Genomic DNA, 15,344 nt, shown 5'->3' with positions numbered 1-15,344 from the left:
CCCAGTATGAGAAGACACGAGGATATGGTGTCAGTTAAAGTTACAAAACTTGTAACTCATGCAAGCCTTAAAGCCTAATAAGCTGCCACGTTTCACAGCCATGCATTCACCTTCCTCCTTATAACTCCACCACACCAACCCCTCTCTCCTTCACATTGTACTCTCTCCTCTCTCAAAGCTAGTCTTCAAGTTTTTATCGATCGATGGCTGACCGCACAAGGCAATTCCAAATTCACACACAAGGCACACGCCACAATGGCCCAACGACTTCCCAAGTGGTAGCTATAATCACCCTCCTCCCTGTGGGTGCAACCCTTCTTGGCTTAGCCGGCATTACCTTCATCGGTACTGTTATCGGGCTAGCAGTCTCCACCCCGCTTTTTGTAATCTTCAGCCCTGTTATAGTCCCTGCAGTTTTGGCCATTGGCCTAGCTGTCGCTGGAGTCCTTGCTTCCGGGACTTTTGGTATCTCGGGACTTTCGTCGCTATCTTGGTTGCTTTCTTTGTTCAGGCAGACGGCTGACACGATGCCCGAAACTCTGGACATTGCAAAGAAGCGAGCCCTGGAAGTTGCTAATTATGCAGGGCAGAAAACAAAGGAAGCAGGACAGACTATTCAGAACAAGGCAGCTCGGGATGATGCCAAGGAAGGCGGTCCGCGAACACAGATTGGGGTTGCATAATGTAGACCGTCTCTTTGGTGTTCGACTCTACGTTGTCTTTTCTAGTTAATGGTTATTGTATTTGTTTTCTGTCTGTACTGAGTGACCAGTATCAATGTAACTGCTGTTTTTAATATATTGCATCTGTTTTCTATGTTATTTACGATGTATCCCATGCTTCTTATGTGTGCCAAACATATATAAACCCAAGCACATTCCGGCAGTCTTTACTCCCTACTCTTGCCGAGTTAACTTTTAAAATATAGTAACTGGGCAATGAGAAATATCACGTAACAAGCACACAGACTAGCAGAACTCAGAAGTATGAAAGGGGAAATGAGAAATTAAACCAGGCTTATCCCCTCAACCTTTCTCTAAAAGAACGCAAGATAAATAAATAAGACTAGAAGAGTTTTACTTTTGAAACTGCTCTCAGGCGCCTTTAAAATTAAAATTAAGACTAGAAGAGTTTTACTTTTGAAACTGCTCTCAGGCGCCTTTAAAATTAAAATTAAAAAAAAATAATAATAAGAAAGGTCTAAGAAATGGGATAGTTTAATTGAACAACATGTGCTTTGGGTGGGATTACCCACTAGCAAGCTTCAGATTTAATGACCTCGGATTTTGACTCATCAGGAATCCAAAATGTGAGAACTGAAGAAGCAGCGGCAAACATGACCCTCCTAGGTGCCCATTTCAAGCATGAGACCACTCCAATGTTGCTGTCCCATGATCCCACCTGTTTATGGATGCATAAGAAGACGTCAGGTTAGTGGATGTACACTAGGACCAGTGTTATTCTGATGATGATAAGAAACTTCAGTATGATTAATGTGAATACTGAATCATTTAGACTCTGCAAAGAATAGATTGGAATAGATTTTCACAGAACACTTCTTTTTCATATCCATCAAGAGCTTACTGATTAATATGTATATGGAAGGGTAGAATGGGCGATAAAATACTTCCTTGACATACTCGCAAAATACACATATTAGCAGAAGGTAAAGATGACATATGTGCACAGATGATGCAACCAAATAAACTGTACTCATACAAGATAAAATGTTTCACTATATTGGCAGGTAAAGCTTAGCATGCTTTAAAGGAAGGAAATCATATAACTGAAGATTATATATGGGCACAGAGATAATGCAACCAAACTTCAATCATACAAGATGATGAAACCAGACTGCCAGTTGAGTAAATGTTGACAACCCTTTCCCTCATTATAATTTACCTGAGTGAAATGGTTCACTATGTTGGAAAGTAGAGCTAATAAGATATAAATATTTTATAGAACTTTATGGGGTCGTTTATCGGGTTGGAATCAGAAATAGGGTTAAATGGGTATGGGTTTGGAACTTGATACTTGACATCACCTGTTTGGTTCAAAAAAAGGATGTTTGGTTCAAAAAAAGGATGAGAATGTATCTCGTTGATAAACTAATTGGAATCAAGAATCAAAAGTCATTTAATTATTTTTTTTGTTAATTTATTATTTTAATATTAAAAACTAAAATTATACACAATCACTTGATTTAATCATAATTAGTAAGGCTAAAAATATATTTTTTTGAAAAATACCTAAGGCTAAAGATATTTTTACAAATATACTATAATTTTAAAAAAAAATTGCAAAAATATTTTTTTATTTTCAAAAATACTATTTTCCTATTTTTTTACGAAAATATTGTTTAATGCAACTTGATTCAATTAGATGCAACTTTCGACGAATTTATGCCACTCCGTGTAACCTCAAATGCAACCAAAAAAACTCAATTCAACTAGTTATATGTCTGCTTGATTTTGGTTGATTCTATATTTTTGCAAAAAAAATTAAAAGATAGTAAAATCGCAAAAAAAATAAAAAAAGCTAGTATTTTTGATAATTTTTCTTATTAAAATATGAGTTTATAAATATTGTTACGTAGTATCTAAGAAAATAAAATATACATTCACATTTTTTATTCATCAATATTAAAATTTGAGCTAAAAAAAGAATTATACTTTAGTTAAAAAGAAAGACGAGCGAGCGAGAGAAAATAATGAAAATGATACCCAAGAGTTCGATTTAGCTCATACCCACCTCTTCACGTGGGTTTCTAAATCCTATACCACATGGGTTTCAGGAATGGGTTTTAAAACAAAAAAAAATTAACCAAACACATGGTATGGGTTTTATCCATTCCAACCCAATACCTCATACCCAGATTTGTTGAACCAAACACCCCCTATATGTTATATCTTAGTGTAGCACACATACTGCTCAACTAAAAAGTATCTTCAGGAGGCAATGAAAAAAATGTTATACCTTACTGCCGCTGTTGATGCCCCAAGCATGCATAGTTCCATCACCCGAACCTTTGAAATGCAGAAGCAGGAAAACTGAGATCTTTGTTGTCGATAGAATAAGAAGAATATATGCAATCTTTATATGACAAACTAAAGTGTAAATATCCAAGTGGTATTAGTCCATGCTTAAAGTGACAATTGCAGAATAAGCTTTCTCAGTGAAAGGAGGCTAGCGAGCACCACAAATAAGAACACAATCTCTCGGTTGGAGGGTTTTCAATTTTACATAGTTGATTAGATTGATTATTTAAACCTCATGAAGCCATGATGAGGTATTCAACTCAAGGGATGAATCGAGAAATGGTTGTCAGCAATGCAAACCTCAAAATCAGATACCATGTATTTTACAATAACTACTTGTACCAACAACAGCTACAACTTAATTACAAACTACAGCTCCAAAAGCAAGATTTACAGAATAGATTAATAAAGAGAGAGAATTGTTAACAGCAGTTTATATTGTTACAAGCTGTTAATTTCCTTTAGTATACTGTCACTTGGATGCTTGTTTTTTCATCATATTAGTGCTTGATATTTATTGCCACTCGTCTTGTGTATGTTGTTTCCTGCCTATGTAGTATTACTGCTATGGCATTGTTAAAGGTGCAAGTTTATACAGAAACAGCTATATCTTATCCTCCACATCTCTAGAGCAGGATACATTGGGCATATGTTTGGTTTGGTTTTAGTACCCATACTTCATGTAACTAATAAGTAATAACTGTATACCTGATATCACATATTGACCATCTGGGGTGAATGTTGCTTCTATTTCTGTATCTGGAGATGGATCCAAACTGAAAACGCCTCGCTACACCCATTGATAATTTAACAGTAATTAGACTTAGTTCTATATTGAAGGAAAGTGAACACCGAAAACATAACAGCCAAGTTGGAATACTTGTTTCTATAAAGGTAGAACTTTCTTCGCATTAATGATTAAAATTACCTTTTCCCCTCCATATGCATCAAGAATATATGTATTATTTTTTCTGGTGGTCAAGAGCATTGATTTACCATCATTGCTAAATTTAATATCACAGACCTCGGCCATATCTCCGCCAACTAAAAATGTCTCGAATGGCCCCTACAAATCAGAAATTGAATCAAACTCAAATCTCTTGTAAAAAAACATCAAACTTAAACCATAAAAAAGGCCTCAAAATATACTAATAACCTTGTCATACGAACGAGAGTCGAACAATTTAATAGCACCCCCTTCCATTGCTACGGCAAACACAAGGCCTTGCTGATCATAAGCAACTGCAGGCCGACCTCTAAGCCGCAAAATCCCCTGTAAATTACGCCGGTAAGCTGATATTTAAGCGATAATAACTTTCCAAATCTAAGGAAATTCCAAAGCGCTTCATTTTAAACTTTTGCTTCAATATTCAGCTGCAATTTTATGGCTTTCATACACGTCTAAAAAAATTGTGCCTGATTTAGAATTGCACCAGCCATCTAGATCACAGTTATCAGCCAATTTGAAATTTAATTAAACGATGAGGAGAGTTTGGTGACAAGAGTTCCATCCCAACTGGCATGGTACAAATAAACAAAGTTCAATCTCAACCCTACAAGGCACATCTATCCTCTACTTTAACACTCCCCATTTATCATTTCAATCAAGGTGTCTTCATTTATGTGTGAGAAAGACCCAAAACATGCATAGTATATGTGATCTTAAATAATGAGAAACTATAAACAACCAACCTGGCAGGCATTTACACGAAGATCCCATATTCTGACAGTATGGTCAACTGAACCAGACATGAAACTGTCATTAACTGGAGATATACAAAGGGACACGACTCTACAGCCAAAAGAAAAAAGTATCAATAACTGGAGTACAAAAGTCCCAACATTTGATCTTTTTAACTCTAAAATAATACATGGTTCCACACTTCCACATAGCTAATGTTGGTGTAACAACTAGCTTGTTAATAGATTGTTTTCTACAACCAATGTGACATCATTTTAAATAAACACCATGTTGGTTCAAGAACAAACCTCTCCTTGTGCCCTTTGAAGTAACGAAGGCACCGGTTGTCATACATAGACAGATACCGCAGGGATTCTGGATATACAAGAGAACTGTTTGTTATTGTTCTATGGCTCATGATATCTACCTTTAAAGCACAAACATTACAGTGAAATGCTTACCCCCGTTTGAATCCAAACCATATCTCGAAGAACATATAAAAGAACTTGGGTGGTGAGTAAAGCATATTCGATCAGCACCATGTTTCTTGTGATATGTGGTTTTAAGCAACCTGAAAACTTGCAAAACAATTGTTAAAAAATCTCTAAGAAAGCTTGCACTCTCAAGTTGTACCATTGTACAGCTTACATTGTAAGACTCAGAACACCTGTTCGAGGAAAAAGCTAAATTAAATGACACTAAATAAAAGGTTACAGACTTTAGATTTCCTTCACTTATTGTTGTACACTAAAGCTTATATGACAGATGAGAAAATCAATAGCAATCACTAACCAATCAAGCTTTACAAAACAAAATCTAAAAATCAATACTTTGTATGAATACCTAATTTTTAAATCTTTCACAACGTGTCCATAGACAACTACTTTATCCTGTTACATTTATACAAAGTAGCATATGTTCATGCTAAGCAATATAAAGTAAGAGATCAAAGACAAACACTTTATCCTGTTTACATAAAATCCAGTGGTATATTTTCATGGCATACTCAGCCTAATTCAGCATGATAGCATGGTTCTTATGATCCTATTCACATCAAAACCCTTAATTCAATTATATTTGAGATTTCAAATAAACCCACTCACTTGGCATTTGCAATATCATATAAGCGCACTGAATCATCCTCGCTAGCTGTAACTAATAAATCCTCAGTGCGATGAAAATCGAGTGAAAATATTTTTCCGCCCTACAAAAAATCAAGTTGGAATAAGAATAAGCTATGGTACCAAATTGAAAATTACATAATGCATTAATGCTAAAAAATAATGATAAACCAAAAGGATAAAAAAAAAGCAACACCTTCAACAACAAGAAACAATGCATCACCGGAAAATTAAGAAAAAGCGGTCAAACAACTTAACACATTCAGGGGGGATTTTTCTTAATATGTTATCATAACAGAGTGTACCCTAAAAATTAAGAATTTAATGAGGAAATTTGTGGTGCATAATAAACTTTGACTGAACCAGAATTCCAAAACAGCATAAAAGAATAATTGTAACTTAGGAACTTAGTAATTTGCATAAGGGTAAGAAACATACTACAAATCAATAACTAAACAGAAGCAGAAAAAAATAAGCAGTTGAAAAATCATACTAAAGAAAATATATAAAAAAGAGAGGATGAATTAGGGGAATACAAAATCAGAGAAGACAGCTCCAATGGACATATTGCGAACAGTGTCGTCACTCAGTTGATTCACTATCGCCATCCCTCCTCTTTCTTCAGCTTCTCTTCAATACTGATTAATCTGCCCAATTAATCCAATTTTTGAAATTCGTAATCTACTTATATTCCCCTTTGTATAAATTTTAAATATTCTACTCAGAAATTTTAAATATAAAGACACACAGGAGTTGTAAATTGATTGCTGCTGTTTTTATGTTACTGTTACTGTAAGCTATTAGGTCAGTTTTAATTTGCAAATCTGATTAATCACGCCCTATTTTTCATTTTTCTTAAACTGATATTTTTACTTAATAAATTAATATTATTATATTTTAATTATTATATTTCTTTAAATAAGACCGGATTAATCACTATGATTAACTTTTCCAAACTTATTCTCCTAAATTTTTTTTATGAATGTGTGGGATTTTAAATAGTGATATATGTATATGCACTCATGATTTTTATATTATTAACTTAGACACATCAATATTTTGAAAGATTTTTTTATAAAATATTTGGGTTATCTAGTATTTTCTTTTTGTTAATTATTGAAGGAAACAACCATGATTTTTATATTATTAAGTTAGACACATCAATATTTTGAAAGATTTTTTAAAAAATATTTGGGTTATCTAGTATTTTCTTTTTATTAATTATTGAAGGAAACAACCATGTAATTGAATTCTAAGAAGAGGATTACAAAATATGTGTTATTTTTTCATAATTTGACTTTAAAAATGGGAATTACTTTTTTAAACTTAAATATTAATTATAAATCCTTCTTTATAATAGGAGTTAATCACCAATCACATATTTTTCATGCAAATTTAAACAATAAGAATAAAAAGCTACCCCAATCATGTTATATTAAAAACTTTTCTTATTTATCATTCCCATATTATGATACTAACTATGGTTAATTAATTATTCTAATTTAAATTTAAAATAAGAAGCTACGTCAAAATTTTAGACCAATCACATTATTTTAAATACTTTCCTTATTTAACATTTTAATCTTTTAATACTAACTACAATTAATTAATGATTCTAATTTAAATATTAATGAATGGACCAATCACATATTTTTTTATTTAATTTTAACTAATAGAAGTCCTCCTGACCAATCACATTATATCACAAGCTTTCCTTATTTTTATATATGTCAATCACGTATTGTTTATGTAATTTTGACTAATATGAAGCTATTATTAAATTTTAATTTTAGATCAATCGCATCTATACTATATTATAATAGACGAAACATTAAAAATTTGTTAGTCGATCGGTCGGTACTTCCTGAAATTACTTTATTACCCTTATTACTTTATTATCCTTATTACTTTATTACCCTTATTTATAAATTTTAATAAGCTTATAAATTGTATGTATATCTGATCGAATAAGACTTTTACTTGCATATGACATGCGCAAAGTTCTCCCTCTTCCTCAGCAGTCTGTTTTTGTTATTAAGAACAAAAACCTCCCTCTGTCACATTCGCGCAGTTACAAGAATAAGGGTTTAGGTTTACAAAAACAAAAATATTTATCTTCAATTTATTGCTTTAAAACAAAACTTTATCAGCCAAAAATTTATAGTAACGTAAATCAATTTGACAGAATTCGTTTTCAAGAAAAAGTATGATAGTTTATTCTATACCAATTTTCGGTAACCTATTTATTTACCAGTTTTTTGGTATTTGGTTATTTAGCTTAATTACTTTTATATTTGTTATTTAATTACCCTTATTTTATTATTTTATATGTATTTATATTATTTTAAAAATTAAATCAAAAATAATATATTGTTCATTATAATGAGTCAAGCATGATTAGATATAATAACAAATATTATTATATAAATTAGTTCAAAATTTGATATTTATTAACAAATAAAATAATTAAAGATTCAAAAATTTTAATTAAAATATATGATCAATTTAATTGTGCCGGATATATATTTTTCAGAACCTATTTATTGCGTTAGTTTATGAAATTATTTATCTTAGAACCTAATTATTATAAATAATTAATACAATATAATGAAAGATATATTGATATATTTAGCTATATTTAATCTGACATGATTTCTCTCAAAATAAATATAATTAATAAATATTGAAACAAAAAAACCATATTTAATTAATAATTTTAATTTAAATATTATCCATTAACTTATTTTTTAATTTAACTATAACTAATAGAAACTCACCCCTAAGTTTTACACTAATCTAATTATATTAAAAAAAATTCTTATTTTTATATATGCTTTAAAAAAGATATTAAAAGTTTGTTACTATATATTAGAAAATTTCTTTATTTATCATTATCATCCAATTATATAAATTATAATTAATTTAATAATTATAATTAGTTACTTAATTTAATACAATTAAGTACTATTAATTTAAGATGCTATCAAATTCAAAGATGAAAGTCTAAAAATATGTTGATCCCCAAAAAATTAACACACGGTTTTGTTCCGCACCAAGCAAATATGGGAGCACCATACCTCTCCTTTTTACACAATACCACTCAAAGAAAGTTAACTATTACACTATTTTATATTTGATATATTATTTTATTTTTATGTAAAGTAATTTTTATTTAATATTAATTGGTAAATGTAACTAGTATCAATACGAAGCTCCCATTAAATTGATTCATGTATAGTAATTTCAAGATCGATTGTATTAGGAGCCTAAGAAAACAATATAGATAGTACTCGTTATTATATATATAGTATAGATATACCAAGAGAGAAGAGAGAATATATTAATTTCAAGTGAGTTTACAAACTCCATTTAGATGGTTATTTATAGGTGTATGATATAAAAGAAACATGAACTTGATACATGAACTTGAGAAGTTAACGGACTCATATTTATCAAAGATTAAAAATTGAATTTTTTAGGGTCATCCATTCACAACATCTAGAAAGATTTAGGGACATCCATTCACAACTCCCCCTTGGATGTCCATTTTTCGATAATCGTGCCTCGTTAAAACCTTTCTAGTAAAAATTCTATTGGGAAAAAAATCCTAGTAAAGGAAAAAGAGTACATCGATTATGAAAATTTAGTTCAAGTCCTTAAGTCGACGCATGCCAATCACTAACTTCTCAAAAATTGATGGAGGTAGCGACTTCGTGAATAGATCTGCAAGGTTGTCACTGAGCGAATCTATTGGACCTCAATTTCTCCATTCACTTGAAGATCATGTGTGAAGAAAAACTTGGGGGACATATGTTTAGTATTATCGCCTTTGATATATTCTTTCTTTAACTGCTCGATGCATGTTGTATTGTCTTCGAACATTATTTTCGAAACTTTCCTGTCATGATGCATGCCACATAACTCCCTAATATGCTGACATATTGATCTCAACCAAACATATTCTCGACTAGTTTCATGGATTGCAAGAATTTCTGCATGATTAGAAAAGGTAGCAACCAAAGATTATTTCACTGATCGCCATGAGATGGTCGTATCTCCATAAGTGGACAAATAACATGTTTGTGATCGAGTTTTATCGGGATCTGATAAATATCCTACATCTGCATAATCAGTTAGCACTGCTTTGGATTTATTAGAATAAAATAATCACACATCAGTTGTGCCTCGAAGGTATCGAAAAATATGTTTAACTCCATACCAATGACTCCGAGTTGGAGCACAACTATGTCTTGGTAATAGATTTACAGAAAATACAATGTCTGGTCGTGTATTATTAGCAAGATACATAAGTGCACCGATAGCATTAAGGTAAGGTGCTTCGGGACCGAGTGCCTCTTCATTTTTCTCCTTTGGCTGGAACAAATCTTTTTTCTTATCAAGTGATCGAACAACCATGGGGGAACTGAATGGATGTGATTTATCCATGTAAATTTGTTTAAATAATTTTTCAGTGTATGTTGATTGGTGAACAAAAATTTCATCTATCAAATATTCAAATTTGAAGTCCAAGACAAAATTTTATTTTTCCAAGATCTTTTATTTCAAATTATGCCTTAATATAATTAATTATTTTCTGGAGCTCTTCAGGAGTTCTAATTATATTTAAAATCATCAACATACACAACAACTATAGCGAATGAAGACTCGGTCTTCTTTATAAATACACATGGACAAATGTGATCATTTATATATCAATCCCTAAACAAGTACTCGCTTAACCTTTGGCACCACATTCGATCAGACTGTTTTAATCCATATATTGACATTTGCAACTTGATCAAGTAAAGGTCGCGAGAATGTGGTCTAGATGCTTCTGGTATTCGTAATCATTTAGGGATCCTCACATATACATCTTTTTCAAGAGAACCAAACAAATATGTTGTCACAACTTTGATCAGACGTAGGGGTGAGCGCGGTGCGGGCGGTGTGGTTTTTTTCCTCAAACCGCAAACCAAACCGCAAACCAAACTGCACATGCGGTTAGATCAAATTTCCAAACCGCACCGCACCGCGTACCCTTAAAAACCGCATAAACCACACCACGAAAATGCGGTGCGGTTTGGTGCGGTTCACTGCGGTTTACACTTTAAAAGTTTGAAAGATTTAAATAAAATACAAAACTTAAATTTAATCAAATTTCCGAATAATATAACACAAATTCGCCAATATTCTTCAATAATACAAGTTATAAATTACACACCGGAAAGTTTACATTTTTAGTAATTCAATTACAAAACAAAAATAACTTAAAAGTGCAAAGCAAAAGACATAAATAGCAGCTCCAAGATTTGATCATGAATTATTATTAAGTTTGAAAAAATAAATTTGTAAACAATGATCATGAATTGAGTTCAAGGCTAACTATTCTAATCACATAAGAAACAATAGGATGTAATGTAATCTTGGTACTTGTGGGAAGTGCTTGTGCGGCCAACTCAAGAGCAAACAATAACCTAATTAAGTATTAGGCTGTAAATATTGAGTGGGATGATCCGATGGGAATATAAGTATATTATATTTATTTATTTATTTATAACATATTAAATATTGCGGTGCGGTTCGGTTTGAACCGCATTTCAGAAATTTAAAACCGCAACCCGCACCGCACCGCGCGGTTTATTAAAAATTGAAACCGCAACCGCAGCACAAAAATTAAAAACCACGTTTTGCGGTGCGGATTGGTGCGGTGCGAACAATTTTTGCGGTTTGTGCAGTTTTCTGCTCAACCCTAATCAGACGCATTTCTAATTTTTCAATCACTGAAAAAATCTTGAGCAACTAGACGTGCTTTGTATCTTACTATTTCATTTTTAGCATTTCTCTTTCGCACAAATACCCATTTGAAACCAACAGGTTTTGTCCCTTCGGGGGTTCGAACTACAGGTCCAAACACTTTATGTTTATTATGTGAGCTCAATTCATTTTCAATTGCTTCTTTCCACTTTGGCCAATCATTTCCACGTCGACATTCATCGATGAATTTTGGTTCAAGATCCTCATTTTCTGTAATTATATCGAGCGCTACATTATATGCAAAAAATTTGTCGACGATAGTGTCATATCGGTTCCATCTCTTTCCTGTGACAACATAATTAATTGATATCTCTTCACTTTCAATATTTTCAGGTACCTGGTCCTCTTTTGAGGTTTCATCTATCGTGTCACAGGTCTCTTGGGGAGTCTCTTCTGGAGATTTTATTTCCTCTATTTGGGCATCTCCACTTTTTACCCCTTTTCTTTTTCAAGGATTTTTATCTTTGGAACCGAGCGGCCTACCTCGCTTCATGTGAGGTCCTGATTCACTTGCTTTGATTATTTGTCCTTCTGGGACTTTTATCTTTGCAGGAGCATTTTCAGCTGGTATGTGTGACTAAGTCACTCTATTTATACCAGTGAATGCATCAGGTAATTGATTTGCAATGCCTTGTAACTGAATTATTTTCTGAACTTCTAGTTCACACTGATTTGTACGAGGATCATAAATATTTAATGTTGATGCATTCCATGTAATTTCTTTTCCCGCGGTTTATTTTCTCCCCCTGATTTTAAGATAATCTTGTTTTCACCCCCTAATGTTGGAAAAACTGTTTCATCAAAATGACAGTCAGCGTACCTTGCTGTAAACATATCACTGGTCAAAGGTTCGAGATAATTTATTATAGAGGGAGATTCATAACCGATGTATACCCCTAATCTTCTTTGGGGACCCATCTTTGTACGTTGTGGCGGAGCAATAGGGACATATACCACACACCCGAAAGTCCTAAGATGGGAAATATTAGGCTCTCTTCCAGAGGTCAATTGTAAGGGAGAAAAGTTATGATAACTTGTGGGTCTGATGCGTATAAGTGCTGCTGCATGTAAAATAGCATGCCCCCAAACTGAAATTGGGAGATTTGTTCTCATAATTAAAGGACTAACAATCAATTGAAGTTTTTTAATAAATGATTCCGCAAGACCATTTTGTGTGTGAACATGAGCAACAGGATGTTCAACTTTTATTCCAATTGAGATACAATAATCATTAAATGCATGTGAAGTAAATTCCCCAGCATTATCTAAACGGATCGTGTTAATATTATCATCCGGGAACTGTGCTCTTAATCGAGTTATTTGTGCAAGTAGTCTCGCAAACGCCAAGTTACGAGACGATAATAAGCGCACATGTAACCACCTTGTTGATGCATCAATTAGTACCATAAAATATTTAAATGGTCCATATGAAGGGTGAATGAGCCCACATATGTCACCCTGAATACGTTCCAAAAATCTCGGAGATTCAACTCCTATTTTTGCTGGAGAGAGCTTAATAATCAACTTACCTTGAGAACAAGCAGCATAAGAGAATTCATTAGTCTGAAAAATCTTTTGATTTTTCAGTGGATGCCCATTTGAGTTTTCAATAATTCTCCACATCATACTTGATCCCAGATGTCCCAACCGGTCATGTCAAATCATAAAATTATTGTATCAATAAACTTCTGGTTTATGATAGCATTTGCTTCAATAGTACGAATATTTGTATAATATAATCCGGAAGTAAAGGCGGGTAGTTGTTCCTTGATACTTTTCTTACCCGAAATGATGCATGTGATATTAAGGAATTCTTTATCCTCTTTACTCATTGTTTCGACATGATATCCATTTCTGCAAATATCTTTAAAACTTAATAAATTTCTTTGTGAGTTGGAGAGAATAATGCATCATTTATAATAAATTTTGTTCCTTCAGGTAACAAAAGATGAGCTCTTCTGGAGCCTTCAATTATACTTATACTTCCCGAAATTGTATAGACATTACTTTTACATTTTTATAGATGAGTAAAATATTTTTCATTTTTAAGAATGGTGTGAGTAGTTGCACTATCCACAAGACAAATATCTTCGTTTATTTTGTGATCAATGCGAGAATAAGAAATATCCATAACACTTCAAATAAAAGTACATAGAATTAGTAACTTAATAATAATAATAATAATCATAGAAATAAAATATCTTACACATAATAAAAAATAAAATTTTCATCCAAACAATTATTTATATCACATCTGTATCATTCATATTGTCGCTTCCTTCAGGGATTTCGTAAAAATCAGACGCATCTAAATGTGACATTTCATTCTCCTTCCGGGAAGCTAAATTTGCTTCAGCAATCTTTCCTTTCTCCTTCTGGGATGCTTTGTATAGGCCAGCTAAGTGCTTAGGCGTACGACAGGTACGCGACCAATGACCCTTCATACCACATCTATAACAAATATTCTTAACATTCTTTTGCCCTCTCTTATCTTTCTCCACCTTTTCATCTTTTTTCACAAACTTCAGGTTGTAATTTGATTTTCCTTGATTACAAGGATAGTTGTTTCTTACTTGATTTCCTCGACCGCGTCCACGGCCACGTCCACGCCCAAAACTATAAGTTGTCGCATTCACTTCAGGGAAAGGGCTAGAGCCAGGTGAGCGAGACTCATGATTCTTCATCAAAAGCTTGCTGTTTTGTTCAGCAACAAGAAGACACGAAATTAAATCTGAATATTTTGTAAAACCTTTTTCATGATATTGTTGCTGGAGGAGTACATTCGAGGCATGAAAAGTTGAATAAGTTTTTTCTAACATGTCCGCGTCAATAATATTTTCTCCACATAATTTTAGTAGAGAACTGATTTTAAAAAGCGCGAAGTTATATTCACTGACGGTATTAAAATCTGGAAGCCTCAAATGCATCCAATCATATCGAACTTTTGGAAGAATCACAGTCTTTTGATTATCATATCTATCTTTCAAATTTTTTTAAAGTTCAAGTGGATCTTTCACAGTAAGATATTCAGTTTTAAGTCTTTCGTGGAGATGACAGCGGAGAAAAATCATCGCTTTTGCGCGGTTTGATTCAGATTCTTTGTTTCCCTCTATAATGGTGTCTCCAAGACCATGTGCGGCCAAATGAATTTCAATGTCTAGTATCCATGATAAATAATTCTTTCCGGTGATCTCAAGAGTCTCAAATTCAAGTTTGGTGAAGTTTGCCATTCTTAGAAAAATAATCACAAAAATATATAATTATTATTTCAAACATGTATGTATATCTAATTTTACAAAAATAAAATTGTGATGTCTAAATACATGCATGTGAAGCTAAACAAATTATATATGCTAGAAAACTTATAATTATCATTGATGTGGGTAGAATAAAATATTTCCAAAGATTACCATATAATTTTTTGATGCCTACTATATCACAGGTATCATATAATCCATAAACAACTTTCATCACTTGCATCCATGATTTAAAATGAAACTATACATTTACATAAATGCTTATAAACTAATAATTATGTATATTTTGGGCACATTAAAATAATTTATTTTGGTAATTAACTAGTCTAATATTTGATAAATCTTCTAGTTAGGTTTAACATTATGTACATATAAAACAAACAAATTACAAAGCGCATGCATGTAATTTTTCTTTTATTATATGTCTAGTGTA

The 15,344-nt window shown here is 32.4% G+C and overlaps 2 protein-coding genes across 2 annotated transcripts; one reads left to right on the top strand and one right to left on the bottom strand.

Moving 5' to 3' along the window:
* The first annotated feature begins 203 nt into the window (after positions 1–203).
* LOC141714080 (oleosin-like) lies at positions 204–683 on the top strand. Its single transcript, XM_074517621.1, has one exon. It carries the CDS (start codon positions 204–206, stop codon positions 681–683), a length of 480 nt encoding a protein of 159 aa, XP_074373722.1.
* Positions 684–1,074: 391 nt separating this feature from the next.
* On the bottom strand, positions 1,075–6,598 carry LOC141712079 (protein ANTHESIS POMOTING FACTOR 1). Its single transcript, XM_074514871.1, has 10 exons — positions 6,377–6,598; positions 5,823–5,923; positions 5,181–5,290; positions 5,028–5,094; positions 4,731–4,830; positions 4,195–4,311; positions 3,967–4,104; positions 3,747–3,828; positions 2,977–3,026; positions 1,075–1,401 (listed from the first exon to the last, which is right to left on the bottom strand). Exons 1-10 carry the CDS (start codon positions 6,446–6,448, stop codon positions 1,255–1,257), a joined length of 984 nt encoding a protein of 327 aa, XP_074370972.1. The 5' UTR covers positions 6,449–6,598; the 3' UTR covers positions 1,075–1,254.
* Positions 6,599–15,344: the final 8,746 nt, after the last annotated feature.

This window comes from Apium graveolens, chromosome 3, assembly GCF_009905375.1.
Source record: "Apium graveolens cultivar Ventura chromosome 3, ASM990537v1, whole genome shotgun sequence".
NCBI classification, from domain to species: Eukaryota; Viridiplantae; Streptophyta; class Magnoliopsida; order Apiales; family Apiaceae; genus Apium; species Apium graveolens.
The sequence above is the reverse complement of the archived record's forward strand: the minus strand, read 5'-3'. Positions and strand labels throughout refer to the sequence as shown.

Bases quoted from the DNA above. Each gene is read 5' to 3' on its own strand.
- LOC141714080 (XM_074517621.1), top strand. From the start codon at position 204: ATGGCTGACCGCACAAGGCAATTCCAAATTCACACACAAGGCACACGC.
- LOC141712079 (XM_074514871.1), bottom strand. From the start codon at position 6,448: ATGGCGATAGTGAATCAACTGAGTGACGACACTGTTCGCAATATGTCC. The intron at 4,105-4,194 runs GTTATTAGTATA...TCTGATTTGTAG, and splicing joins ACTCTCGTTCGTATGACAAG to GGGCCATTCGAGACATTTTT. The intron at 3,027-3,746 runs GTATACAGTTAT...TGCATTTCAAAG, and splicing joins TGGTCAATATGTGATATCAG to GTTCGGGTGATGGAACTATG.